A 25,029-nucleotide genomic window follows, 5' to 3' on the forward strand; every position below is an offset into this window, starting at 1 on the left:
TCACGATTCGGCCTATTCTTGTTGGCGCCGTTTCCCCTTCCTCTTCTTTTTCTACGAACTCCCCCTCCTACTCCTGCCTGGGTTCCTTTTCCCGTCTCTCTCACACCTTACCTTAATTCATACCACTCGCTGACAGACAGTGTCACTCGCCCGACCGCGTCGCGCCTGTGCCTGTGCCTCTTGCCTGCTTCTCGTATCCAAACCACGCCTGCCTACTTCACGGAAGGTGCGAATACTGATCGAGAACACCGATTATCCCGGCATTCACCACCATACTTCTCTTCTTGTCACTCTCTCACCACGCCAACAAAAGTGTCTCACTTCTCGTCTTTGGCTTACCCCATAACCAACCTTCATCTTCACGTCACTCCTTGGATTCGCACCAGCGAACTAAACGAATATCGCCGTACGGTACGACTTCTACGCCAGAGTCTAATATCCCGATACCCTTCAGCAAACAACAGAACAACGTCGCATTCACCCTGCGCGTACTGCAACCATGCTTGTAAGTAAAAATCCGACCGCTCTGACGCCTTCCCCTCTCCATTGGCTCGGTTGGCGCACCCGAGGAGGTTGTCTCTTGTCGCAGCCATCCATCGCGGCGACGATCAGGGCGCAAGAGACTCAGCCAACACCTGTCGTGCCACGAGCACATAGCCAACCCCCATCGATTGGATCTTGCAGCCTGCAAACGCCTCCTCGTCGATCACCCTCCACCACTACCAGCCCTACATCGTCGACCTGCAGAACGCCCAACTCTAACATGACTTCAATAGGTTCACTCTGCCCTCATCGCACTTAGTGCGACCCTGGCTGCTGCCGTCAAGCCCCTCTCCGTCAAGGGCAATGCCTTCGTAACCGAGGGCGGCGAGAAGTTCCAGATCGTTGGTCTCGACTACCAGATTGGCGGCAGCGCTGGCTACGATCCCAAGCACAACAAGGATCCCCTCAGCGACGCTGATGTCTGCATGCGCGATGCTGCCCTCCTCCAGCGTCTCGGTGCCAACACCATCCGTGTCTACAACTTGGACCCCAACCTGAACCACGATGCTTGCGCCTCCATCTTCAACGCCGCTGGCATGTACATGGTCCTCGACGTCAACTCTCCCCTGGTTGGCGAGAGTATCTCCAGTTTCGAGCCCTGGACCAGCTACTACGCCGCTTACATGAACCGCACCTTCGCCATCGTCGAGGCTTTCAAGAACTACCCCAACACCCTGGCCTTCTTCTCCGGCAACGAGGTTATGAACAACGTTGAGACTGCCAGAGATGTCCCCCCTTACCTGCGCGCCATCACCCGTGACTTGAAGAACTACATCTCCAAGCACTCCGACCGCAAGATTCCCGTCGGCTACTCCGCTGCTGACGTTCGCTCCATTCTCGTCGACTCTTTCAACTACTTGACCTGCGCCGAGAACGGTGACGCCAACGACCCCAGCAAGGCCGACCTCTTCGGCCTCAACTCCTACTCCTGGTGCGGTGAATCCAGCTTCAAGACGTCCACCTACGACCAGCTCGTTGCCGACCTGAAGGATACGTCTGTGCCCGTCTTCTTCTCTGAGTTTGGCTGCAACAAGGTTACCCCTCGCGTCTTCACCGAGATTCAGTCTATCTACGGCTCTGACATGAACTCCGTCTTCTCCGGCGGTCTCGTCTACGAGTACAGCCAGGAGGACAACAACTATGGTATCGTCAAGGTCAACGACGACAAGTCTGTCAAGCTTCTCGTCGACTACGACAACCTGGCCACTCAGTACAAGAAGGTCGACTTCAAGACCCTCCAGGCTACTAAGGCTTCCTCTTCCTCGCCCAAGGCTCCCAAGTGTGACTCTTCTCTCATCACCGAGAAGGGCTTCAACAACAACTTCACCCTGCCTGCCGTCCCCCCTGGTGGTCAGGATCTGATCGACAACGGCATCAGCCCCAAGCCCTCCGGCAAGATCATCACCATCTCTGACTGGTCCGTCAAGTACAAGGTCTACGCCTCCGACGGCACCACCGAGCTCACCAACCTCGCTGTCTCTCCTCTGTCTGGCGATGACTCCAACACTCCCGGTACCAACACCGCCGGCGGAACCCAGGCCGCCACTGGCACTGGTGCTGCTGCTACCAGCACCCCTACCTCTACCGGCGGCGCTACCAGCGCCGGAGTTTCCATGCGTCCTGAGGTTATGGCCCTGGCCGCCCCTCTTCTTGCTCTTCTTTTCTTGTAAAGTTTTCATGAGTACAGGATTTGGTACTTGGCTTAATAGTCAGCTTGGAGGTTATGAATTGGTTTCTTTCTGGCGACATAGATTCCCCGCGGTTTGTTTATAAACCTGAATAGATGCGAATGCGTCATTGATAACATTCTCTTCTGTACCCTATGCTGTGACGTGAGGTTAATGTGCCGGGGCCAACAGCTCCAATGCGACTCGAGCCATTCCGCATTTCAATATTGGTTGGCAGACGATGGCTCGGTAGAGTTGCGGCATCACTCCAAGTTTGGATATCGTGCGCCGACCCTGTCTGTTCCATAAGGCTGAGTTCTGCAAAGTGCGAGGTCAAGCCAGGGTGCCCATTTCACCCTTCACTGCATTTTAAACCCACCGCAAGCGCACCTCAACTTCGCCAAGGAACGGTCTTACTTACTGTCCCACAGCGCTGTTGGGTCTTGAATACTGGCATCAAGCGACTCGACATATTGTTCATCATGGCCTGGTGCATGGAGGTTACCAAGTTAGGGTAGGTTTGAATCTTGAATTGCCATATTGTTCTCAATATCAGATGCGTATCCGTGGTCTCAACACCGGTGATGCTCAACTAACCGTAGGGGTTCATCCCTCAACGGCTTTCACTCACCGCCCGCTGACTCAACGTCCCGAGTCTTCAGCGGCACCTAATTTCTGCCGGCGTTAAGGCCAAGCTAGAGTCAGACCCCCACCACAGCGATGGGGGTACACTACAGTACCTCCCAATGGCTACCTTAGTATCAGGTACTCGACCCCAAGGGATGGATGAGTGAGGTGACTCCCGCTCTTTGTGCGACTGACCGCCCGCCCGCACCGCCCCTCCGTCCCCGAATCCGTGGACCTGACTTTCGAAACTCTAAGGCCTCCTCCCCCCATCCATCGCCTACATCTCCGCCTCCCCTATGCTGCCCCGCCTCCGACCGGTCGCCCGCGCAATCCCACGTCAACCTCCCGTTCCCAGCTTCTCAAGAAGACAGCATCTAGGCACAATGGCTCCCGGTACGTCGCGTGCACCATCGCAATCCACAGCCCGCCCTCCTCCCTGACCGCCGCACGGGGTGCGGAAACAGACGAGAAAAGAAGACTAACACTCTCGAAAACACCAGTCCCCCCCTCCGACCGCCGTCCCCTCGTCATCTCCGGCCCCTCGGGCGTCGGCAAGGGAACCCTCTACAAGCGCCTCTTCGAGAGCCACCCGGACACCTTCGCCCTCTCCGTCTCGCACACCACCCGTGCCCCGCGCCCGGGCGAGGCCGACGGCGTCGACTACCACTTCGTCACCCGCGAGGCTTTCGCTGACCTCGTCTCCAAGGACGGCTTCGTCGAGCACGCCACCTTTGGCAGCAACTCGTACGGCACCTCCAAGGCCACCATTGAGGAGCAGTCCGCCAAGGGCAAGGTCGTCGTGCTCGACATTGAGATGGAGGTACGTTCACACAGCTCGCCTGTATTTCCGAGGCGGAGGTATGCTAATAGGAGTGTTACAAATAGGGCGTCAAGCAGATCAAGAACAGCTCCATCTCCGCGCGCTACGTCTTCATCGCCCCGCCCTCCGAGGAGGAGCTCGAGAAGCGTCTCCGCGGCCGCGGAACGGAGAAGGAGGAGAGCATCCAGAAGCGTCTGGCCCAGGCCAAGGTCGAACTTGAGTTCGCCAAGACGCCTGGCGTACACGACATCACCATTGTCAACGACGACCTCGACAAGGCTTACAAGCAGCTCGAGGACTTTGTCTACAAGTCTTCTTGAAAGGGGTAAAAACTACAAAACTACAAATCGGGCTAGGAGCGGAATCGGACGGGTATATACCGAGGCGTTGGGACTGAATACGAAATTCAGGAAAGAAGAACTATGGGCTTCTTCGACATAGCATGGCGGTCTTTTGTGTGCATTTTAGACTAAAAGCATTCTTATAGAGCCGAGATAGGCAATATATACTGGTCCATTTTGAGGTCACATATCACGTTGCTTGAGGGATCATAAGCCATGTCAGGTGTATTCTCCATGAGGTATCGAAACGAACTCTCTATTAGAGTACGATTGGATTAAAACGTAAGAAAGTGTGAAGTCGAGCAAAGTGCTGCTAAAAGTCGAAGTAAGAAAACAGAAAGTTGCGTCCAGCTGTAAGATGGAAAGGGGGGAATAATGGACTATTTCGCCAGCACAAGTACTTAAACAACGACCACAGGGCCAGAGGGGGTATGACCTATATCCGCGCGCAACGCCGGCATCTTCATTCATCCCACGCAAACTTCTCCCATGTCTTCCGGCGGAGATAGCTGCTGCTGACTCTGCCCTGAGAATTATCGGTCGATGCAGCCTCCGCTTGCTGCCGGGGCCGTGCCGTGCCTTTAATCTGCGCATAACACCATGAGATTGAAAAGTCGTCAGAAAATCCGGCCGCCCAAGAATATCATTGCCTGCTGGCTCCTCGAGTGCGCGGGTGGGGATGTTCGTCAACTAGTATCCGTTCATGGTCATTCGTTGCGAGCTCCGGCTGATTTCCCGGTCGGCGGCAGGGCTGATGGGTCTGCTGCCACCGCCGTGTGCGCTGCTCTCCTTCAGGGCCAGAAGCTGCTTGGCACGGAAAGTCTCGTAGTGGATCTGAGATGTGGTCTCAATGAGGTCCTGGAGATGGGTGCGGAGCAGGAAGTTTCTCAGATAGGTGAACTCGCAGTGGTTCTCGTCCTCGACGTTGATCACGCCCCAGCGGTTCTGGCGGCCACGGACCTGCTTGCCGTTGACGATGATGGACTTCTCGGAGCCAACAACAGCGAAGGGGACCAGGTCCTGCAAGCAGGTTAGCAAATCGATATACAGGGTCTTTGTCTTGAAGGAGATTTCCCACCTTGATCTGAGTGTTGAGACCACGCTCCTCCTCATCAAACTCATCGTTGTCGTAGGGGTACATCTTGAGGTTGTGGAAGGCGAACTCCTCCTTGATGCGCTCCTTGAACTCCTGGCGCTCCTCGAGGGTGAGGGTGTCGGACTTGGCAATAACGGGAACGACGTTGACGACATCGGAGAGCTTCTTCAGGACGACGATATCAATGGGCTTCAGGGAGTGGCCTGAGGGCTGGATGAAGAAGAGGCAGCAGTGGATGCGGGTGTCCTGAATATAGCGCTCACGCTGGGCGGTGAGCTCCTTGCGCAAGTACGCGGAGTGTTGATCCTTGATGTACTTGACAATGGGGTCCCAGCAGCGGTCGTTGTTGACCAGGTCTCCGTAACCGGGGGTGTCGACAATGTTGAGGCGCAGACGGACGCCGTTCTCCTCGATCATGTGAGACACGGCCTGGATCTCGGTGGTGGAGCGGACGGGCTCATCGGGCATCATGCGACCCTTGGAGTCGATGAGGTGGGAGGCGAAGATGGTGTTGATCAGGGTGGACTTGCCCAAACCTGTCTGGCCTGTAATGTGGAGCGTCAGTCGACTGCACCTGTGGTGGACGCGACATCGCGAGGCACGCCAGCCCACCGAGCGGTAGAGAGCAGCGCGGGGACAATTGCACAGAGGAACTCACCGACGCAGATGACATTGAACTGGAAGCCACGCTTCAACAGCTTCTTCTCGATCTGGGACGTGATGCTGTCGAAACCGACGTGGGACTGAGGGTAGATGGTCTGGGGCTGCGCCATCGTGTCTGCTTTTCCCGTGGGGAGCGAAAGTGGTACGAAAAGGTAAGGAGTGAAGCTGAGATACGTTTCTGTATTCCAAGAAAAGTATTCGTCTCGAATTGGGGGCCGAGTCGAGGGTCGGAATGGCAGTGGGCAGGGAGAGGGAAGAAAGAGATCACGAGGTTGCGGTTGGAGAAGGACTCAGGATGTTTCGAAGGAGAACAAGCCGGTGAAGGGTAAAAGGGTAGCGTAATTTCTCTGTGCTGGCACTTGGAGGTGCTTTGCTACCCGTTCCCCCGTGTCTCTCAGTCAGGCACTGGCCGTTGGCTGCAGCTAATAGGTTGTTCCTTCCACCTCCAGCAAACAATAATTTCCCTGCAGGGAGTGTCTACAGGGGTTGGAGGGAAAGGGGGAAAGGGGTCCTCGCCGCGTTGATTGGTTAAGCGCCGTCCGTGCGTGACGTGAGCTGTGATTGGTTGGGGAATCTCAATTGACAGCTCCCCCGGTCGCACGTCTTTTTTTTCCCGGCTTGGACGACAGAGCGAAGCCTCAAATCGTGAAGTGGTGACACTATTGCGCTCGCTACTGCCCTGCTGCCGCGACACCAACGACACCGACCGCCGCCCAAGGCTCAGCAGTACTCTCCAGTCGGAGCGGACGATCGAACATCGAGTATCTGGTTGCTCTTCTCTGCAACAGTCCACAGAAGCGACTGCGATTTCCGAGCACCCTCGCCTGCGAGACGAATTCGAGCCGCACGATATCGAAATGGCCGCCATTGCGATGACCGCGCAGCCCCTGCGCATTCTTCCCCAGATCTCCGCGCCAGCCTTCTCCAGGTCTGCAAGGATATTCTCTCTCTACACCCGCCAGCTCGTCCAGCCCATGTTCCCGACGCTCGCCGCTCTCCCCGCAATCAACCTCAACATCCCCGCATGGCTCGGCGGCATCTGGGAGTCCGTACTCCGGGCAGTACCGAAGAAGAAGACCTCTCACTCCAAGAAGAGGCACAGGCAGATGGCTGGAAAGGCGCTGCAGGATGTGAAGTCTTTGTGCAAGTGTCCTGGATGTGGCCAGGTCAAGAGGCAGCATGTCTTATGCCCCACCTGTACGAAATGTGAGTTGCCAAATTGGGACCTCTCTGGAGGTGGTCTTACTGACATTTGGTGTTATAGCGATCCAAAACCAGTGGAAGGACTTTGAAGCGGGAAAGTACTTCTAAGTTGCCAAAGGGCTGTGTAACTTTTTAAAAGACGTGTATATTCAAGTGTACGACTGGTAGCACCATACGGCGTTCGGGACAATCCATCACCTTAAGACGATAAATCAGAATCGCAGTGACTGCTTGGCGACTTGCCAACTTGTTGCAGAACTTCTCTCGGCTGGTCTCCGATCGAGCCGGCTCTCTGAGGCCCCATCAGCTTGTCGAGACCATCAAACCCGAACTCTCACATTACAAGGAGGGTAGTTCACGCTGAAACGACTGAGACGACATCTTCAAAGGACTTTTGAGCCACGGTGGACCGCCTTCGGGTCATTCAGGGCAACAAACAGGTGTCTGTTACCTTGGAGGTGTGCCGTCACTTCCAACGAGCCAACTTGAAGGAAAATAAATGTACAAGACAGGTCTTAGTCCGACCAACAATGCTTTGGTCGACACAACTGCCTTTGAGGTGCTGGAAACAATGCAACCATTTCTCACAAAGGCATTGTACAAGTGAGAAACTATGCTGTCCTGGATATAAGACTATTGACTTGGTCGACTCCCGATGTGAACAGGAAGTTCAACGGCAGTATCGATTATCAACACACACCTTTGCCAAGCCCACACCTTAGACAATACAGTTGTACACCATGTTCACTGCTCAAACTGCGACGAAGTATCCATATACCGGCTTGGTAGACCTTCCGGTTGAGATTATTCTCCAAATCGTCACTTACATCAGCCCTCCCAGTAAGTCGCATCTGCGGTTGCCTTTTGGCTACACACTCCACAGGACAAATCTTCGAGACGGCATTCGAGACCTCAAAAACCTGACGCTATCATGCACGAGGCTATACGACATGCTCCAGCCGACCCTGTACACCCAAAGTGGTCAAGATGACTGGTACGCTCTTCGTTGGGGCGCTTTCCACGGCCTGACCCGGACGATGGAAGACGCATTCCTGGCCGGAGCACCGTTAAACTGGGTGTACGATGATGTCGACGACTATCATGCCAACAGCTACTGTCGATGTGGCCGCTTCGACGGCGGCCCTGCTTGGTCGAACAACTCCGTATGCTGCACGCTCTTCTATGAGAAAAAGCCCGTACGCAGTGCCTGGACGCCATTACTGACTGCCATTCGCGGCGGGCATCCTGAAGCTGTCGAATGGCTTCTTTCAAAAGGAGCTGATGCTGACTGGGCTGCCAGACCGGAACCCGGACTGGGAGAAATACTCTGTAAGTCTTGCTCTCACAGAGTTAACCGTCCAAGTCTCTTGACTTGCGATGAGTGTGGGATTACCCCAATACAGGGAGCGCTCGACTACTTTACTCACAGCTCGTTTGGGGGGTCCCTTTTGACGGAACATAATCGCGTCAAGGTTCTCAGGAGCCTCATCCAACACGGCGCAAGCGTCAACCAGAAATTCGGATTCATACAATGCCCCAGCCAGGACCTTCACCTACCTTCCTTGCCCGTACAACACTGGAACTCTCTCGGCCTCGCCCTGTGTACACAGACGGTAGGTCCAGCAACTGTGAAGTTTCTCCTCGACAATCGAGCGCACTTTGAGATGGGACCAGAGTCACTCCTAAATCCAGTACTGGCACACAAGTCGCATTGCAGAATTCCACAGCTCAACTGGAAGGTACCCATTAAACTTCCCCTTTTCGAGTGCCATACGAAGGCGCGCGTTCTTCTTTCGAAGCATCAGAGGCACGACAACTGCCATTGCATCCCAAGCTTTGACTCCCTGAACCCGGTCGACCCGCAATCCAGACTTGACTGTGACGAGATCCCATACGCTGGCTACAGAATCCGGGAAGTCTTCGACTTTTTGCACGAGCATGGACTGCCCATCCTCTATTCCCACCTTGACGCGGAGACATCTATGAGAGTGCCTCCGGTGATCAAGGCCGTTCGAGGGCCGAACCCAGAAGCAGTGAGCTTGATCGTCCAAGAGGGCGCGGACCCGAATGCTCGCTGTTGGTTAGGACCAGTTCCCCAAGGCTTTAGATCCGATAGAAGATTAGATGGGCACCTTCCACTGACCTATGCATGTTCCATGGTCGATGATGAGGATGGCCTATACGAAATCGTCCTGGAACTGCTCAAGGGGGGCGCCAGCCCGATGCTGAGAGATCTGCAGGGCCTCACGCCGCTACATGAGCTGTCGCGCAACACTTACGACGAAGCAACTGCAAGACTGCTCATCAATTTCGGGGCGAACGCCAATGGCCTGGACGCCAATGGATGGATTCCATTACACCATGTTTGTGCACAGGCACCACCGCAGCACCCACCGTTTCGCGCGTTTGCGAGCGTTTGCGTTCAAAAGAGAACACCATTGGTCAAGCTTTTGCTGAGCAGAGGAGCTGACATAGAAGCCAGAACCCGCCAGTATGGCCAGGAGCAGGGTAAAACTCCCTCTGAGCTAGCCTTGGCCAACAAGCTGCCTTTTCCGTGGGAGCGTCTTCTGGAAGAGGCATGCAACCGCTCAGGGTCGGGGTTCCATCAAGGACTTGATCCATATTAGTCGAGGACGTTAAGCCAGCTGATTACTATCAGTAGCCTTAAAGTGTTCTGATTTTGGAGGAATTGTCGGGATGGTCGAAGTAATCCTTTAATATTTCGTCAACTCCCTACCTATTTAGATCTATAACAAAAGAAGGATCGGATGGTTAACATGGTTTACTACTTGCAGGAGTTTAATAGTAATTGGTTTTCGGAAGTTTTCTCTTGTCACTATACAAAATGAAGAGAATATTCTTTGGATGGTAACTCAATGGACATGAGGTTGTTGCGGTTGAGCATGCATGGGTCGTGGTGTTTGTTGGTAGCGCCCCTCAATTGCCCCTCCCTGCCAGAAAGCCCACTGCAGGGGTCTTTCTTCGCAAATGTGTGATGTCAGCCCCCACCTTCCTGTTCACATCGCGGTCGCAACTTTCCCATACGCAACCGCGTACCCTCCACAGCGGCACAAGCTTCACATGGACTGGCAGCCATGGTAGGCGAACTCTGAACGAACATCTGCCAAACTTGAGCTGACTGAGATAGTCTAAACAATACCTGACCACACACACTGTGGACAATGGTGCGACATCCGTGGAGCTTGAAGCTCTGAGGAGCTTCCACCTGTTCGTCACGCAGCCCAGCTAACACACTCTCAGCCCACATAACCGACATCTTCGGGCTCGCTGCTACACCCCGAGCCGTTCTCTCGGCCAGCGGTTCTTCGACCCTTCATGTCCACCACACCGCCGACCCTGCGATCCCCATCACTCAGTCCATCAGCGGTGCCCACAAGCTCGGCTGTCACCACATCTGCACCTCGCGCGATGGCCGTGTAGCTGCCAGCGCGGGCTTTGCCGGCGAGCTGAAGGTCTGGGTCGTCGACAAGGACACGGGTGAGTGGAAGCTTCACTCGGAGGTCACCGATCAGAACTCCAAGGCGGGCGAGACATGGGCCATTGCGCTCAGCGAGGACGGCAAGTTCCTGGCAGGCACAACATATGACGGCCGGATAAACGTGTGGGACATTGGCGAAGAGGGAACGCCCAAGATCCGGGAGTATGAGACGGGAAGCCCTGGCTCAGGCAGCTTCGGCATGTCGGTCGACTTGAGCAGAGACGGAAAGTTCACTGCGAGCGGACACCAGAACGGTTCCGTGTACCTCTTCAACAATGACACCGGTCGGCTTGCGTCCTCCCTGCCTGGTATGGACCCATATGTTCTCCTTCGAGACCTCCCAGCTGACCCATGAACAGGATTGGCCAAGCCCGTTCGCGCGGTGGCATTCTCTCCAGGCAACACGAGGCTGGCCGCCGCCGGCGACTCTTCAATCATTGCCATCTACGATCTCAAGCACGGCGAGCAAGTCGGTAACCTGACTGGCCATTCTTCGTGGATCACGTCCATTGACTGGAGCGACACTGGCGAATACCTTCTGAGCGGAGCGATGGACGGCAAGGTCAAGGTTTGGTCAGTCGAGCGCTATGCCTGCGTAGCTACGCACAGCGAGACGGATAAGGCACTGTGGTCTGTCAAGTGGCTTCCCAAGACCGGAAGGAGTGAGATGTTCTGCACTGCCGGAGCAAACAGGAGCATCTCGTTTTACAGAGAGGCCACTGGAGCGTAGAGGAGCAGTGGGACGATAAAAAAAGGCTGGTGTGCATCTCAGATACCCCGGCAAGCTATGCAGTTTCTGCGATATATAGCGTTACATGGCAAAGACAGACGATAGACATGCTGAAATGAAGACAGAGAGGACAGTGTCAATCACAGTGATTCTTGCTTTTGAACACCGTAGAAGGTATGGCGCGCACGTGCCTTCGTACCAGTCTCGCGTTGCCCCGCCAAAATTCAGGCCCCTGCCTCCTTCCCTCTTTCGTCATTCACTTTCACATCCGGACGAGATCAACGAGCGCATTGCGACGACTGCGATTGGTGACATTACCTGAAGTGATCTCTATCAGAACTACCATACATCTGTCTCTGCAGCATTAAGAGCATCATTGCGACGAATATCTGACCTGCTGCGCCCATACGACTTCGACAGCCACTCACTACCCCGGTCACCAGTGACAACCAACATCCACAATGCCCACAACTCGGAGATCAACAGGCGGCGCCCGAGCCCGACCCGGCCCGGCTCGGGGCCAGTCGACCATCAGCTTCTCTCACAAGGTCTCGAAGCTGGTCCCGAAGGATCTGAAGAAGGCGGCCGTCCTCGGCTCCGCTGTCGAGAGGGCCGAGCAGGCCAAGAAGGAGGAAGCTGTGCAGGTCGATGAGATCCAGGTTGACGAGCCCGAGACCAAAGAGGAAGACGAAGTAAAGGAAGAGGTCCCCGAGAAGTCGGAGGCTGTCATCCGCGCTGAGAAGATTAGCGATGCGCAGATCAACAAGTACTGGAAGGCGATCGAGGCTGAGCGCATTGCGCCCCGGGTTCACCAGAAGGATGTGACTTTGGCGGAGAAGGTGCTACGGTACTTTGATGTGAGCTCGGAGTATGGCGTAAGTCATTTCTTGATCTGGTGTGTTGGAGTGGGAACGCTGACAATTGTGTAGCCGTGTATTGGTCTGCAGCGCATGAAGCGTTGGGAGCGGGCTGACAGGCTTGGCTTGAACCCGCCTATCGAGGTGCTCGCGGTTCTGCTCAAGGAGGAGAAGAAGGGCACTTCTAACATTGAGCGGGCTCACATGGATGAGCTCATGAACTCGACTGCAGTTGGATCTGTGTGAGCAAATGGGTGCTCCAGGTCAGGCAAGACCGATTATATTATTACGAAGCTACTGGCGTTTGGAGTTGAACTGGCTTGAGAACCATCTCGCATCACGAGTATACGAGGCATGGGAATGAGAATTAAGCTGTAGAATAGTCAAAGAAAACGTGCTCGGCACGAAAGTCAACGTCTGTAATTAAACCTCCACTGAAGGTGCATCAGAAGTCTTCTCCAATGGTCTGAAGTAGCTCAGTACCAAATGCTCCTCGTTCTGTGATGGTTCACCGTCTCGGTGCCTGCAGCCTCCAACTCTTTCATGGTATCATACAAAAAGAAATCAATCAAAATGGCGTTGACACTCGTACCGGGGTGGTCCTTTTGGATCTCCCGCTTGATCAACTCGACACACCAGATACTGCATGCTATACCAGAGTTAGCATCTAAGCCCTCGGGCTAGTAGCGTATTTCAACTGACCTCTCATCTGCAGCTCCCATCTCGCTCCGCTCTCCAGAACCCGCTTGGAGTTGATAGCCGTCGCCAGCGAAGGGCTATAGTACAGACAGCCCATGGTGTTGAGGATCTGCGGGACGCGGTAGTCGGCAAACATAGTGATCTTGTCAATGTCCCGGAAGGCGCCGATGCCTTCACCGCCAAAGCAGGCCCAGATATCCGCTACGAGGATTTGGGCCCTCTTGAGGAATCGCACCGGCTTCCTGCGACCCTCAAAGACGTGCTCATCACGGAAGCAGTCGAAATCGCGGGCGAGAAGGTTGACGAGCCTTGCCGCAGAGCCGTTGGCGGCCTCGATGAGTTTTGTGACGCTGCAGTTGTACCTCTCATACAACACCGTGCCAGCCTCACGGAGGCAAGTCAGGCGCTCCTCGAGCAGAGGCATCTCCTCCTCCGTCTTGGATCTGAACACGTGCCTCATGAGCTCCATGTTACACTCATCCTCGCTCTGCCAAAAGTCAGAGCTCGTGATGGGGATGCCCTCTTCGAGAGCCCTCTGCAGCGAAGCGACCATGCTCCAGTAGCCAGTCCAGGTCTTGCCACGGTACTCGACGGCGAACCGCTCATCCTCTGGCTTCTCGGACCAGAAGCAGAAGTTAAGCAGATCCATGGTGAAGATGAAGGCGGCGGTGCTGTCGTCCTTGGTCTTGGGATGCAGCTCGTGCTCGGCCCAGGTGGCCGTCGAGTACTGCTTCTGCTCCATCTGGGCGTAGATTGTGGCAGCAGCACGCTTGGTCGCCCTCATGTCGATGCAGACATCGATGGAGTTGTCGTAGACGTACTCGGCTCCCTCGAGGACGCCCGTCTCAGGCTCGTCGTCGACGTTGAGCTTCTTCTGAAAGTGCTGGCGGAGGAGAGCCAAAAGCTCCGGGTCGGCCTCGTCGTCAGACATGGCTGCGATGTTTCTGCCCCTGACTTGTCCCGGCGTGGCTGGTGCCTCTTGCAGATACGGCTTCTCCTTTGGCCCAAATGCGACTTGCCTTTTTCGTATGCTGCACGAATACGGCCGCCGTGGATGCTGCACCTGGGTGATCCTGATTCTGGGCGACGACTCTGCAATTCTTTCACTGAGGGGACGACGCAGGTTTGAACTTTGGCCTAGGCGGTAGAGGCAGAGAGCCCGCGCCCCATACAGCTGCACTGACCCGTTTGTTTTTTGTTGGATCACCGCTCTATTGCAGGCGGCGATCATCCTAGGAGTGAGGGCCTTGGAGGGGTCTCGTACAATCCCATCGTCCAGTTATTTTCCAACACCGTATATTCGCTGCGCAGAATGGGAAACCCGCGCAATCGGCTGATTGCCATGTGAAAGGGGCTGTACATCAGCTTGCAAAGGCACTGCCAGGAACCGGTGGAGGCCTGACGAACGATCGGTGGTGGGCACCTAAGGCAAGGTGCCGTGTCAGGGCAGCCCTGGAGGCATCAGTCCAGCGTTTCACAGTGGACAGAGGATGCACCAAGCCGCTGAGGTTACAGCGCTCGTCAGTGAGCTCACCTCAGAGTGCAAGCGACGACGCGGGAGGGATCCGCTTAATGTACTCATTCAGACCAATCGCAGCACGAGCGCGGCAGTTCCCCAAGGAAGCTACAGCTCGAATCCCTGCACGATCTCGTCACCGGCTGCCGGTATTGGCTGGAACCTTGATCTGGGCGATCGTTCCTCCCGCTGACCTCTGGGAAAACCTCAACCTGCCTTCCTCTGTGCAGCCTTGCTTCGCACTGAAACCGCCCTCATCCCATCCCACCTAGCGCGGCTGCAAGCTTACACCCATCTTCGCGCTTGCTACCGCACCTCCGATCTCGTCCTTTTCTTCATCATCTCCATTGACTCTTTCCCGACCGAAAAACGACCAGCACCATCGCGCGGAAACGATGGATTCCAACACTGCAGCAGACGCAGCAGCTGCACCTGCGGCAACCACCGCGGAACCGACCGCGCCCCTCGCGACGGCCACAGCAACGGCAACGGCGACAGCGACAGAGACGACCACCGCACCACAACCTCAAGAGCAGCAGCAGCCCGCACAACAGCAACAGCAACCCTCCGCCGCACCTGCAGCGCAGCCTCCCGCGCAAACAGTTCAGAAACCGATTGCCGTTCCCCGGCGTGATAAGTTCTACCAGCAGTCGCTCGGCGGCTCGCTCAACGCAAACGTCAAGAAGGTACGTCGCGGCCCCGGCGCATCAGACCACGCGATCCTTCCTTCCATCGCAACGCCCATCCCACAACTTCCATTTTTGTCCCATAAACTTGCCGAATCATGCAAAAGTGCTGTCGGATGCAATTGAAATGACAATTGAGCTAATCATGGCTGCGCAGGCGCGCGTGTTGATGGTCGGAGCTGGTGGCATCGGATGCGAACTACTGAAGAACCTCGTGCTCACCGGTTACGGCGAGATCCACGTCGTCGACCTCGACACCATTGACTTGAGCAATCTCAACCGTCAATTCCTCTTCAGACACGAGCACATCAAGAAGTCCAAGGCCTTGGTAGGTTTCCTGGCGTAGCAGCCAAGTGTCAGGTGTCGCGGTGCTGACAGGTCGATAGGTTGCCAAAGATGCTGCGCAGGCCTTCAACCCCAAGGTCAAGATCGTCGCGCACCATGCGAACATCAAAGACTCACAGTTTAACACCCGATGGTTCAAAGACTTCAACATCGTCTTCAATGCGCTCGACAATCTCGAGGCCAGACGGCACGTGAACAGGATGTGCTTGGCGGCGGATGTGCCCCTGATTGAGAGTGGCACCACAGGATTCAACGGCAATGTCCAGGTCATCAAGAAGGGTGTTACGGCATGCTACGACTGCACCCCAAAGGAGACGCCAAAGTCCTTCCCAGTCTGCACGATTCGAAGCACGCCAAGCCAGCCCATCCACTGCATCGTGTGGGGCAAGAGCTACCTTCTCAGCGAGATCTTTGGCGCCAGCGAGGACGAGTCCGCGTTCGACAACTCAGCCGATGCCGACAACGCAAAGGAGATTGAGGAGCTGAAGAAGGAGGCCGCTGCCCTGCGCGCCATTCGCGACGCTTTGGGTACTGAGGCATTCCCTCAACTTCTCTTCGACAAGGTCTACAACAGCGACATTGTGCGACTGGCATCGATGGAGGACATGTGGAAGTCGAGGAGAAAGCCTGAGCCGCTTGACTACAAGAAGCTGTTGGAGAAATCTACTGAAGCTTCGGGTGCGAAGGCGTCGATCCTGCAGGAGGGCCAGAAGGTGTGGAGCTTGGAGGAGAACTTTGCCGTCTTCGTCGACAGCTTGGATCGTCTTAGCAAGCGTATGCAAGACCTGAAGAAGGCGCACCAAAACGGAGGAGACGAACCTCTGATCACCTTTGACAAGGATGACGAGGACACCTTGGATTTCGTGACGGCAAGCGCCAACATCCGCTCTTCCATTTTCGGCATCGAGCGCAAGTCTCGTTTCGACATCAAGCAAATGGCAGGCAACATCATCCCAGCGATTGCCACGACTAATGCCATCGTTGCTGGTCTGTGTGTCCTTCAGTCGTTTAAAGTCCTGAAGGGTGAATACACTAATACTAAGGAGGTAAAGTTTTGTCTTCTCCAGCGGTGATTGGAGTTGCGGTCTAATGTCTGTATAGGTGTTCATCTCCCCTCACAACCCTGCTCGTCTGCTCAATGCGACCAAGTACCGGGCCCCTAACCCGGAATGCCCAGTCTGCAGCGTTTACCAGACGACTGTCTCCGTCGACATGTCTAGAGCCACATTGAAGGACCTCGTTGAAGACTTTGTGCGCCTGGAGCTTGGATATGGCGACAAGGAGTTCGCCCTGAACAATGATGCTGGCCCCCTTTACGACCCTGATGAGACCGAAAACCTGTCCAAGAAGCTCAGTGAGCTTGGAATCACAGAAGACACTTTCCTTACTGTTATCGACGAGGACGACGACGAGCCCTTCGTCAACGTTGTCATCAGCATACAAGAATCGTGCGTCCCCCTCATACTATTGTCTTGAATCTTAGCTAACCCCTTGCAGCAAGGAGCCTCTGGAGGATAAGCCCGTTAAGGGCATGACCGCGGATCAAAAACCCGAGATCCCTCGTAAGCCAAAGAAGGAGACACCTGCGCCGGCGGCGGCAGAGTCCAATGGTACAAGCCAGCAGAACGGCAAGCACTCGTTGGATGTCTCGGAAGAATCGCCAAACCTCAAGCGGCCGCGGCCTGACGATGGAGATGAACCGATCGAGGCTAAGAAAGCCAAGGTCGCAACGACTAGCAGCAGTGATGATGTGGTCCTCGTAGATGATTCTACGGGTGGAGCCATCGTCATTGACGACTGATATTGCAAGGGTCTGTTGATTTGAAGCCAGGTGTGTCTCTCCACAACCTAGGGAGCTCTAGCTCGTCAGACTGCACTTAGCCCACCATCCAGGTTGAGGACGCAGTTATTGGCGTAGGTGTTTTGGGCCAGGAAGACGGCGGCGTCTGCTACCTCATCAGGTCTACCCAGCCGCCCAAGTGGGATTCGCTTTTCGAGGGGTTCTCTCGACATTGCTGTAATTTGTATATTAGCACCGTTCTGATCAGGAACATTGGCTTACTGGGGTTTCGGAAGCCTAGCTTGCGGATAAGAAATAGGGCGAGGATATGTTTCTTACAGGCAAGCATATTGGTTTCTATGTAGCCGGGAACTATGGCGTTGGTCCTGATTCGCAGTGGCCCCAGCTCAACGGAGAGAGCGTGGGTGAGACCTTTCGGCAGATTAGATTTGGTCCACGACAAACGGGGCGAGGAGGCAACAGATAGACCTCTCGGAGACGTGCGATGAGGAACGAAGCCAAAGAGAAAGATAAAACATACCAATAATGCCAGCTTTCGACGCTGCGTACACGCTGGTGCCGGGGCTGCCCTTTTCGGCGAGCAAGCTCGCAACGTTGATAATGCATGCTAAAAGGTTCAGGAGCAAGTCAGCTGGGTTGCTCAGTGCTTTGCAAAGGCACACTCTGTGCGGGAGCGATCGGATCGATTATGTGGCAAGTATGCCATGACTTACCATCCCTGTCTGCGCGCCTGCGCTTCATGCGTTGGGCCACGTACCTCGACATGAAGATGGTTCCCATGAGGTTGGTGTCGAGTAGCTCGCTGGCGGCTTGGGGTGAGGTATTCTGTAACAGCTGGAATTGCGCAATACCCGCGGCGTTGACAAGGACGTCTATCTGGCCCGTCCGTTTCTGTGGGCGACCCATTCTCCTCTGTTAGTGGATGACGACACGCGAATGAGGCTGTCTAGCTAGCTAGTGAAGCAAGAGATATATATGGCTTCTGCCATGATGCATTGAAAGGAAAGAAATAAGAAAGAGAGGGAGGTCGAACCCAGATGTCGTCCAGTACGGCTTCATCGCGGCCTTGGGCGGATACATCCATGACGGCGTACGAGTGCGCCGGGGGCTTCTCATCCAGAGATGGACGGGTGTTGGTGTTGGGTGCGGCGGTGAAGGGGGCGAGTCGGGTGTCCCGGAAGGGTGGGAGCTGGGAGCAGAGCTCGCGCAGCTTGTCTTCCTTGCGGCCGAGCAGGGTCACAAGGGCGCCCTCGGCGGCGAAGCGGGCGGCGATCGCGGCGCCGATGCCGCCGTATGCGCCGGTGATGAGGGCATGGCGGGCGCGGAGGGGGAGGAGGACGCCGGACATTGCTGTTGGTGGGATGGGTGGATGCGTCAATGGTACGCGGCCCCTGAGTTTGCGCGTTTGGGAAGATTGAGGTTGCCCGTATACTGCGTACTACGCAGCACTCGGGATGTTGGGGGTCACGAGTTGCGTGTGTGAATGAGTTGGTTTGGTTTGATGGATATGGAGACGTTTACGAAGACGGTGGGGAGCTCTCTGGGTTGAGGCGGGACACGGCACTGGATGGAGGTGTGGGGTGTGTGTCTGAGTCTAAATTTTGGATGTTGGTGTTGGTGGGGTGGAAGCGAGGAAGGGATGGAAGAATGTCCCGAGGTGGAAGATGGACAAGGTTGAACGGCTGAAGATGTGCGAAGTCAGAATGTCGTATTGGCCGTTTTCGGTTTGTTCACCAGCACCCAAGGTTGGGCGGGGAGTGGAAGAAAGCTAGAGGGACAGCAAGATAGCTCTTGTTGATCCTTCATGAAGCTCTCGGACGCCGAAGCTGATTCAATGCAACATGCGCAATCTGAAATCGCAGGGTGGGGGGGGAAGAGACACGAGTAGCAACAAGACAGGAGGCTTTCAGCTTCTCCAAGAAACTGGGATGGACCTGGTTTCGGGGGTCTTGCTTGGCCGGGCGTTGAGGGGGAGTTTGGGCGGAGGATGATAATGGCATTATTTGCGTGTCTCAATTCTGGCATTGCTGGAGAAGGAATCTGATTCCGAGGTCTTTGTGGCTTTCCGTCTGGATTCTTCGATCCCATGTTTCTAGCTCTCAGATGGTGAGACAGACGTCTGCTGAGGTGACCGTCATTGTACTCCACCTCGCCTCGAGTACTCGAGGTCTAATCTATTCATGGTGTTGGAAAGATAGAAATGAGGATACCTTTCTGTTGATCTCTTGGAGATTGTGTGAAGCGGGGGCGGAGTGTGGAATGAGTACCTCCTCGGGCTACCCAGATAGATGGTGAAAAGTAAGTCAGGCACATGTCTGGCGCGGATGAGGCTTGAAGCTCCCGTCTCGCGTCCACATGCGCCCACCTGCAACGGTTAGACGGACCATTTCTACTCAGTACTGACACCTCTTGGGAGGTTAAAGTCTTCTGGACTGATCCCTGTGTGGCCTCCCAGAGTAGATACCTTGGGGAAAAGTACCGTCGACTTTGCATCTGAATCTGCCAAAGACGATTGGCAACAGCGGGCTGGGGAGCTAAGATACGCCCCGCTGTCGTTGTCGATTCTAGGACGTGGAGCGATGCAGCGAATGACAATGGGGCCTGTCGCATCGCTGTGCCTGTCGCTAGTTAGCGGATTGGATGCAACCTGATTGATTGATTGTTCTTCTGTGACGTCTAAGAGAGCTGCCTCTGCGGTCGTAGTCGCCGCTAACGCGCGATAGCTAGAGGCCGTTTCTCATATGATTGCTGTACCTCTCCAAGGTGAGGTACCTTGGAGGTTCCTTGGGCACCCGTGTAACGAACCTAGATAGGTCAGGTATGCAGACGACAACCCGGCGCCTCGGTTGGTTCCAACGAACGTTGGAGGTGTCGAGGTACCTTGCGGCAAGTACCTCCCACACCACCACCACCACGCCAGTGGTTCCAGTTCAGGTTCCAGTTACAGTTCCACGTCCTGTCCATTATGGTGCGAACGCAACATCGCAATCCCACCACTACTGCAGCTGCAAATTTCCCTTTCCTCTTTTTCCTGCTCTACATACCTCACACGTTTGTCTCTCTTCCATCTGCGCCCAAAACTGCCACTCCTCGGTACGCTGGTCACCTTACCACGCTCGTTTCCCGGAGCAAATGCAAAGTCTCCTGCCGAGGCGCCGTGCAATCGCAGAAGCATCACCTCCGAGTCCTCGTCCACCACCACCCTAGGTAGCCAGACTGCCCGTCGCCGCCCGCCTAATACCGACCCCGAACTATCACGATCCACACCGAACGCCTGCCAGCTCAACCCGCCGACCCAGAGTCGAATGGCCGTATGCCTCACGATCGCGACATCCGACAACGCCTGATGTCTGGTCATACCAATGGCGCCGCATCGGCGCCAAACCCCGCCTCGCCCAGAGACCCGTATGCCGAGAAGCTCGATGCCTTCCCCGAGTTGCCTGCTGCGCCGCCGCCGCCACCTACAATCAACGTCGTCAAGAGCCCCAGCGACGCGCCCGACGCCGGACTGAGGAGCCTGGATCACTGTACGCTACACTCTGTCGTCTGGTTCAGCTGTCTGCCGTGGCCAGGAGTCTTGCGACCGGCCTGGAGAGAGCGGGGCTGTTGGATCGCGAGTAATGACGGCCTGAGCTGACATTATGCTTCTTCACAGATAAGAGGGCGCTGCCGACATGGCGATACAGACTGCGCCAGTGGATGCTGCCGCTGATCCGATGGGAGACGCCGTACTTGGCTTACTTGCAGGAGACGATGCGCACGCCTTGGCTCGATAGTTATTTTGCGATCACGGCGAACCTCGGTACCCATACCTTCTTCATGATCGGCCTGCCCATGCTCTTCTGGTGCGGCTACGCCTCCTTCGGCAAAGGGTGAGGATATCCCAAGTTTCTGTACAACGCATGCAGGCAGCCAGCTGACTATTTTGCCAGTGTTATTCACATTCTCGCCGAGGGCGTCTTCTTCACTGGTTTCATCAAGGATCTCTTCTCTCTCCCGCGACCTCTGTCCCCGCCCTTACATCGAATCACCATGTCCGGTTCCGCTGCTCTAGAATATGGATTCCCTTCGACGCACAGCGCAAATGCTGTGTCCGTGGCTGTATATGGAATTCTGGTGCTTCGGAGCCCTGATACAGTGCTACCAGACACAACCAAGAACCTCCTCGAAGGCTTGTCGTACTTTTACGCGATCTCCATCGTCTTCGGTCGTCTGTACTGCGGCATGCATGGATTCACCGACGTCGTTGTGGGATCCGTCCTGGGCGCCGCCATTTCTCTGGTTGAGTTCCACTACGGCCCGGCTTTGGATGCGTATATGCACAGCAGCTCCTGGTGGGCACCCGCCATTGCTGCTCTGATCATCATTGCGCTCGTCAGAATACACCCCGAGCCAGCGGACGACTGTCCCTGCTTTGACGACAGTGTGGCCTTTGCCGGTGTCGTGATTGGCCTGGAAATCGGAACCTGGATGTACGGCCGTACCTCGCTGGACTCGTTTGGGGGTAATGCTCACAGCGTCCAATCCATTGACCTCAATGCTCTGGGCTGGCACGTCGTCCTCGCTCGGGTCATCTTTGGTGTACTAGTCATTTTCGTCTGGCGAGAGGTCATGAAACCTACGTTGCTCAAGGGCCTGCCACACATCTTCCGTCTCCTGGAAAAGGTTGACATGAATCTTCCCAGACGATTCTTCACCCCTGCGTCCAAGTACGAGACTGTCGACCCAGGATCTCGTATGGATACCCTCATCCCCTCAGTCAGGGACTTTCCCCGTGTTGTCCAGTCCATCCGTCACCCGACCACGCGCGGTCGGTCCGTATCAATCGGTCCGCAGAGTGCTGCTGACGCCTACGAGACGCTCGCCTACCGCGAGCGTAGGCGGCGGGAGAGCATCGGCAGCAATGGTAGTGTTAAAAGCAAGGGTAGCATGTTCGAGCTTCGGGAGAAGAACGGGGACTGGGAGGGGAAGGGAGCCGCTTCGGGCGTGCAGGGCTACAATACGCTCAACGACTTTGAGCGGATGATGGGCACTGGCAGCGTGTTGGCGAGTCCAAACGAGGAGAAGGAAGGGATGGACTTGGCGGTCGGCCAGCAGGACGAGCTCAGCGAGAAGGAAATGTTCTTGCGTCTTATCCGGCCTCGAGTGCGTTACGATGTCGAGGTCGTTACAAAATTGGTGGTTTACACAGGTACGTTGTTGCAACCCTCTTCCGCAAGATCCGGATATCCTGGTGTCATTTGCAGGTGCTGACAGCTGGCACAGGTATCGCGTGGCTGGGCGTTGGCCTGATCCCTATCATGTTCGAGTTGGTCGGCATGGGATCTGCCCATCTTCGCAATCCGTAATTCGGACAATTCTTTCCGGGTTATCTTGGACGCGGAGAGCTTGCGTTTGTGTTTCTCACCGAAAAGATACCATCTCTGAAACCTTTCTTTTCTCCTTGCATGATGCATCGGCAGATAGGTGCTTGACTCACCACGCCCAAAGCTGGAAAAGGGGGCCGTTTGCCTCGCGAAGCTGTTTGATGACGAGAAAAGGGGACGGCATAGAATTTTTTATTTTTTTTTGACGAAAGCACGACCGTATCTGTATTCTTCTGCATCTACCCCGGGCGGTTTTCGATATTTTGAGGGACTTTGTTGACAGAGGGAGGTTGGCCTTTGTGCGCATGTCCTGTTCTAGGCGTTTTTCTGGGAAACCTGTTCTTGGGGAGATGATGCCGGGATCAGGTAATAATCGAGTGTGTATCAGTAGAGATATCAAAGCCGAATGGAAAGCCTCTTTTTATCTCGAGTTACATCGGGTGGTCTGCCCCGTCAACCTGTAGGTTCTGGAGGATCGCTGGCTGTGAGACGTGCGTTTGGATGCCTGAGAGAGTGAGAATGGATAGGTGAGACCCACGACCGCCACGTTGACTTGCCAGTTCTAGCGCGTGCTTTTTGCATATCCCCTCGCTTTTTGTCTCCTTCATCTACCGTCGTCGTCACCCGCCTGCCCATCGTCGATGGCACAAGCTGGGGAGAATCATGCCAACTAGATGTCTCTCCTTGTTTACGAGGGCACTGCCACGCCATATCCAAGTACCTTGATGGCCCCAGATGAGAGATAACATCTTTGTTCCTCGAGTCTGATCTCACCTCCTCGGTGCTGGCCTCTTTACGCCCCTCGAAGAGACGATACTGGACCGATATCCTGGATGTACCGTTGCGTTATTTCCATCTTTCTCGTCACTAAGTTCGCATCTAAAGAGGGCTTTTCACAAATTTGGGCCACTCTCGATGCTGGAGAGGAGGACTTTGAAGCCAGGTATTCCTTATCGCCTGTCCATCACTTCGCAACGGAAACTAACCCTAGAGAGGTAGACTGCTGGGCGGCGTACATCATCATCTTTCGGGCATCATCATGACTTAGTCGGTGAACACGCAGGCTCTGAGGGGTCGCTGACCTGCGTGGAGCACGAGGTCCACGTCTGGGACACTGGAGTTGACGCCATAACCATGGTCAGATACGACAATGTGGGGTTCCAGCGGCCCAGCAGATCACCCCGTTGATTCCCCCTCACGCAGGATGAAGTGCGGAGCTGGCGATGGGTGTCTGGCGGGTTGGTCCGCCTCAGGGGGTTACGACCAAGACAAGGAGACTCTGGGACCAGGACCACGAAGTTTGCTTTTTCTCATCGCAACCTAGCAACAGGTGCGTTCGGGACGAAACTGATGACGGGCGGCACCTCCTAAGAAATGAAGCAGCAGCAGGGCCACCGCCAAAACCCACGGATTCCAAGGGAACATGCCCAGCAGCCTACTCGGCCCCCAAGACAGCTGGGGAAGATCATCGGACGATCCGCTGCGGGTGATCCAGTCCATAGGGCTGGACTGGGGGGGTGCCGAGCCTCCGTGCCATGCCAGATTACCAGATCCCGATGCTTGGTTCCATTGGATGAAGCTTTTCGCGAGGTTCGATTGGGTTCCCGGCGCGATGTTTCCCACAGGTAGTGACTTACCCCTGGCTAATGTTTGCCGCGGTACCACTGCGCCTGGGACAGAACGCCGATGCCGCGACTGCAGCTATCCAGACAAAGCATGCTCACGACATTGATGGCAGCTGTCAGAACAGAACAATGATGCGCGGAATGGAACGGCGGGCTTGGCGATATTGACACCCACGAGGACATAACCGCAGAAGTATTCGTTTCCAATTGGGACTTTTGCAGAGATCTGAATCGCCAACCGCCTTTTGAGAAACCGACAACAGCGAAGCAAGTTGGCGACCAATCCTGCCAGGGACTGTCTACACCACTCTCACCCTCTTCGACATCCTCTCTCTCGCTTCTTCCCTCTGGTCCTCCCTCTTGTCCTCTTCTCTGAGCTTTATGGTACCTCTGAAGTTGGGGGGCCTTTACTGAGGACCATCATCTTCGCGTCTTCCTTGAAATGGAGCACTTGCAACCCATTATTTTGACTTGTCGTTGTGGCCTCGAAAATAGAGACGGCGCATAAAACTGCAATCAAACGGTCTGCGAAAGCTGCAGTTGCTTTTCAAATTTGCGGGCTTCAGACCCAAAAGGGCGACGTCATTTGGGCTTCCGGTGCCGGATTCTGCAAGTGCCTTATCGCCTAAGGCACGCAGAGGCCTGCCAGCTTTGGTCTAGCGCAGATCTAATCGGGACAAGCGAGGAATTTATCGAGGTAAGCGAGGAGCGAAGAGGGAGGAGGTTCCAGGGGAAGCGCCCAAGGGGGGGCCACCACCAGCACCTCACTGACTGATGACTGTTCGTTTGGACGGTTCATGGGCTCGGTCAGGTACCTTGAGGCAGGATAATCGGGGAGCGAAGGCGCAACCTCTTTCTCCCCACTGCAGCAGCCGCATCTGCCCGATGATGTGCAGCTTTCTCGACGTCTTCGAATCGGGCCAGAAAGTCGACTCATTTCCTACC

At 55.3% G+C, this 25,029-nt stretch overlaps 9 protein-coding genes across 9 annotated transcripts; 6 read left to right on the top strand and 3 right to left on the bottom strand.

Moving 5' to 3' along the window:
- Window positions 1-3,220: 3,220 nt before the first annotated feature.
- CGCA056_v002167 (Guanylate kinase) lies at window positions 3,221-3,977 on the top strand (the record flags this gene model as incomplete). The annotated part of the gene is made up of 3 exons (XM_037317426.1): window positions 3,221-3,230; window positions 3,338-3,657; window positions 3,723-3,977. 3 exons carry the CDS (start codon window positions 3,221-3,223, stop codon window positions 3,975-3,977), a joined length of 585 nt encoding a protein of 194 aa, XP_037183329.1.
- A 711-nt stretch (window positions 3,978-4,688) lies between these two features.
- On the bottom strand, window positions 4,689-5,867 carry CGCA056_v002168 (Septin-like protein spn2; the record flags this gene model as incomplete). The annotated part of the gene is made up of 3 exons (XM_037317427.1): window positions 4,689-5,018; window positions 5,077-5,639; window positions 5,753-5,867. 3 exons carry the CDS (start codon window positions 5,865-5,867, stop codon window positions 4,689-4,691), a joined length of 1,008 nt encoding a protein of 335 aa, XP_037183332.1.
- A 747-nt stretch (window positions 5,868-6,614) lies between these two features.
- On the top strand, window positions 6,615-7,068 carry CGCA056_v002169 (putative 54S ribosomal protein L32; the record flags this gene model as incomplete). Its single annotated transcript, XM_037317428.1, has 2 exons — window positions 6,615-6,963; window positions 7,022-7,068. The coding sequence occupies 2 exons, from the start codon at window positions 6,615-6,617 to the stop codon at window positions 7,066-7,068; spliced, it is 396 nt and encodes a 131-aa protein (XP_037183333.1).
- Window positions 7,069-7,700: 632 nt separating this feature from the next.
- rec14 (Meiotic recombination protein rec14) lies at window positions 7,701-11,189 on the top strand (the record flags this gene model as incomplete). The annotated part of the gene is made up of 5 exons (XM_037317429.1): window positions 7,701-8,156; window positions 8,261-8,289; window positions 8,795-9,468; window positions 10,222-10,767; window positions 10,819-11,189. The coding sequence occupies 5 exons, from the start codon at window positions 7,701-7,703 to the stop codon at window positions 11,187-11,189; spliced, it is 2,076 nt and encodes a 691-aa protein (XP_037184244.1).
- Window positions 11,190-11,650: 461 nt separating this feature from the next.
- On the top strand, window positions 11,651-12,292 carry cdm1 (DNA polymerase delta subunit 4; the record flags this gene model as incomplete). The annotated part of the gene is made up of 2 exons (XM_037317430.1): window positions 11,651-12,064; window positions 12,119-12,292. 2 exons carry the CDS (start codon window positions 11,651-11,653, stop codon window positions 12,290-12,292), a joined length of 588 nt encoding a protein of 195 aa, XP_037184243.1.
- A 230-nt stretch (window positions 12,293-12,522) lies between these two features.
- Window positions 12,523-13,676, bottom strand: CGCA056_v002172 (Queuosine salvage protein; the record flags this gene model as incomplete). Its single annotated transcript, XM_037317431.1, has 2 exons — window positions 12,523-12,695; window positions 12,749-13,676. 2 exons carry the CDS (start codon window positions 13,674-13,676, stop codon window positions 12,523-12,525), a joined length of 1,101 nt encoding a protein of 366 aa, XP_037184246.1.
- Window positions 13,677-14,656: 980 nt separating this feature from the next.
- Window positions 14,657-17,093, top strand: uba2 (Ubiquitin-activating enzyme E1-like; the record flags this gene model as incomplete). Its single annotated transcript, XM_037317432.1, has 5 exons — window positions 14,657-14,947; window positions 15,105-15,275; window positions 15,334-16,338; window positions 16,394-16,740; window positions 16,790-17,093. The coding sequence occupies 5 exons, from the start codon at window positions 14,657-14,659 to the stop codon at window positions 17,091-17,093; spliced, it is 2,118 nt and encodes a 705-aa protein (XP_037184245.1).
- Window positions 17,094-17,158: 65 nt separating this feature from the next.
- Window positions 17,159-18,441, bottom strand: fabG-12 (3-oxoacyl-[acyl-carrier-protein] reductase FabG; the record flags this gene model as incomplete). The annotated part of the gene is made up of 5 exons (XM_037317433.1): window positions 17,159-17,307; window positions 17,355-17,504; window positions 17,614-17,700; window positions 17,807-17,984; window positions 18,127-18,441. The coding sequence occupies 5 exons, from the start codon at window positions 18,439-18,441 to the stop codon at window positions 17,159-17,161; spliced, it is 879 nt and encodes a 292-aa protein (XP_037184240.1).
- Window positions 18,442-20,406: 1,965 nt separating this feature from the next.
- Window positions 20,407-22,441, top strand: CGCA056_v002175 (Dihydrosphingosine 1-phosphate phosphatase; the record flags this gene model as incomplete). The annotated part of the gene is made up of 4 exons (XM_037317434.1): window positions 20,407-20,620; window positions 20,749-20,965; window positions 21,026-22,284; window positions 22,359-22,441. The coding sequence occupies 4 exons, from the start codon at window positions 20,407-20,409 to the stop codon at window positions 22,439-22,441; spliced, it is 1,773 nt and encodes a 590-aa protein (XP_037184239.1).
- Between the last annotated feature and the right edge of the window lie 2,588 nt (window positions 22,442-25,029).

Source organism: Colletotrichum aenigma, assembly GCF_013390185.1.
Source record: "Colletotrichum aenigma strain Cg56 chromosome Unknown KSG_Cg56_contig02, whole genome shotgun sequence".
Classification (NCBI taxonomy): Eukaryota; Fungi; Ascomycota; class Sordariomycetes; order Glomerellales; family Glomerellaceae; genus Colletotrichum; species Colletotrichum aenigma.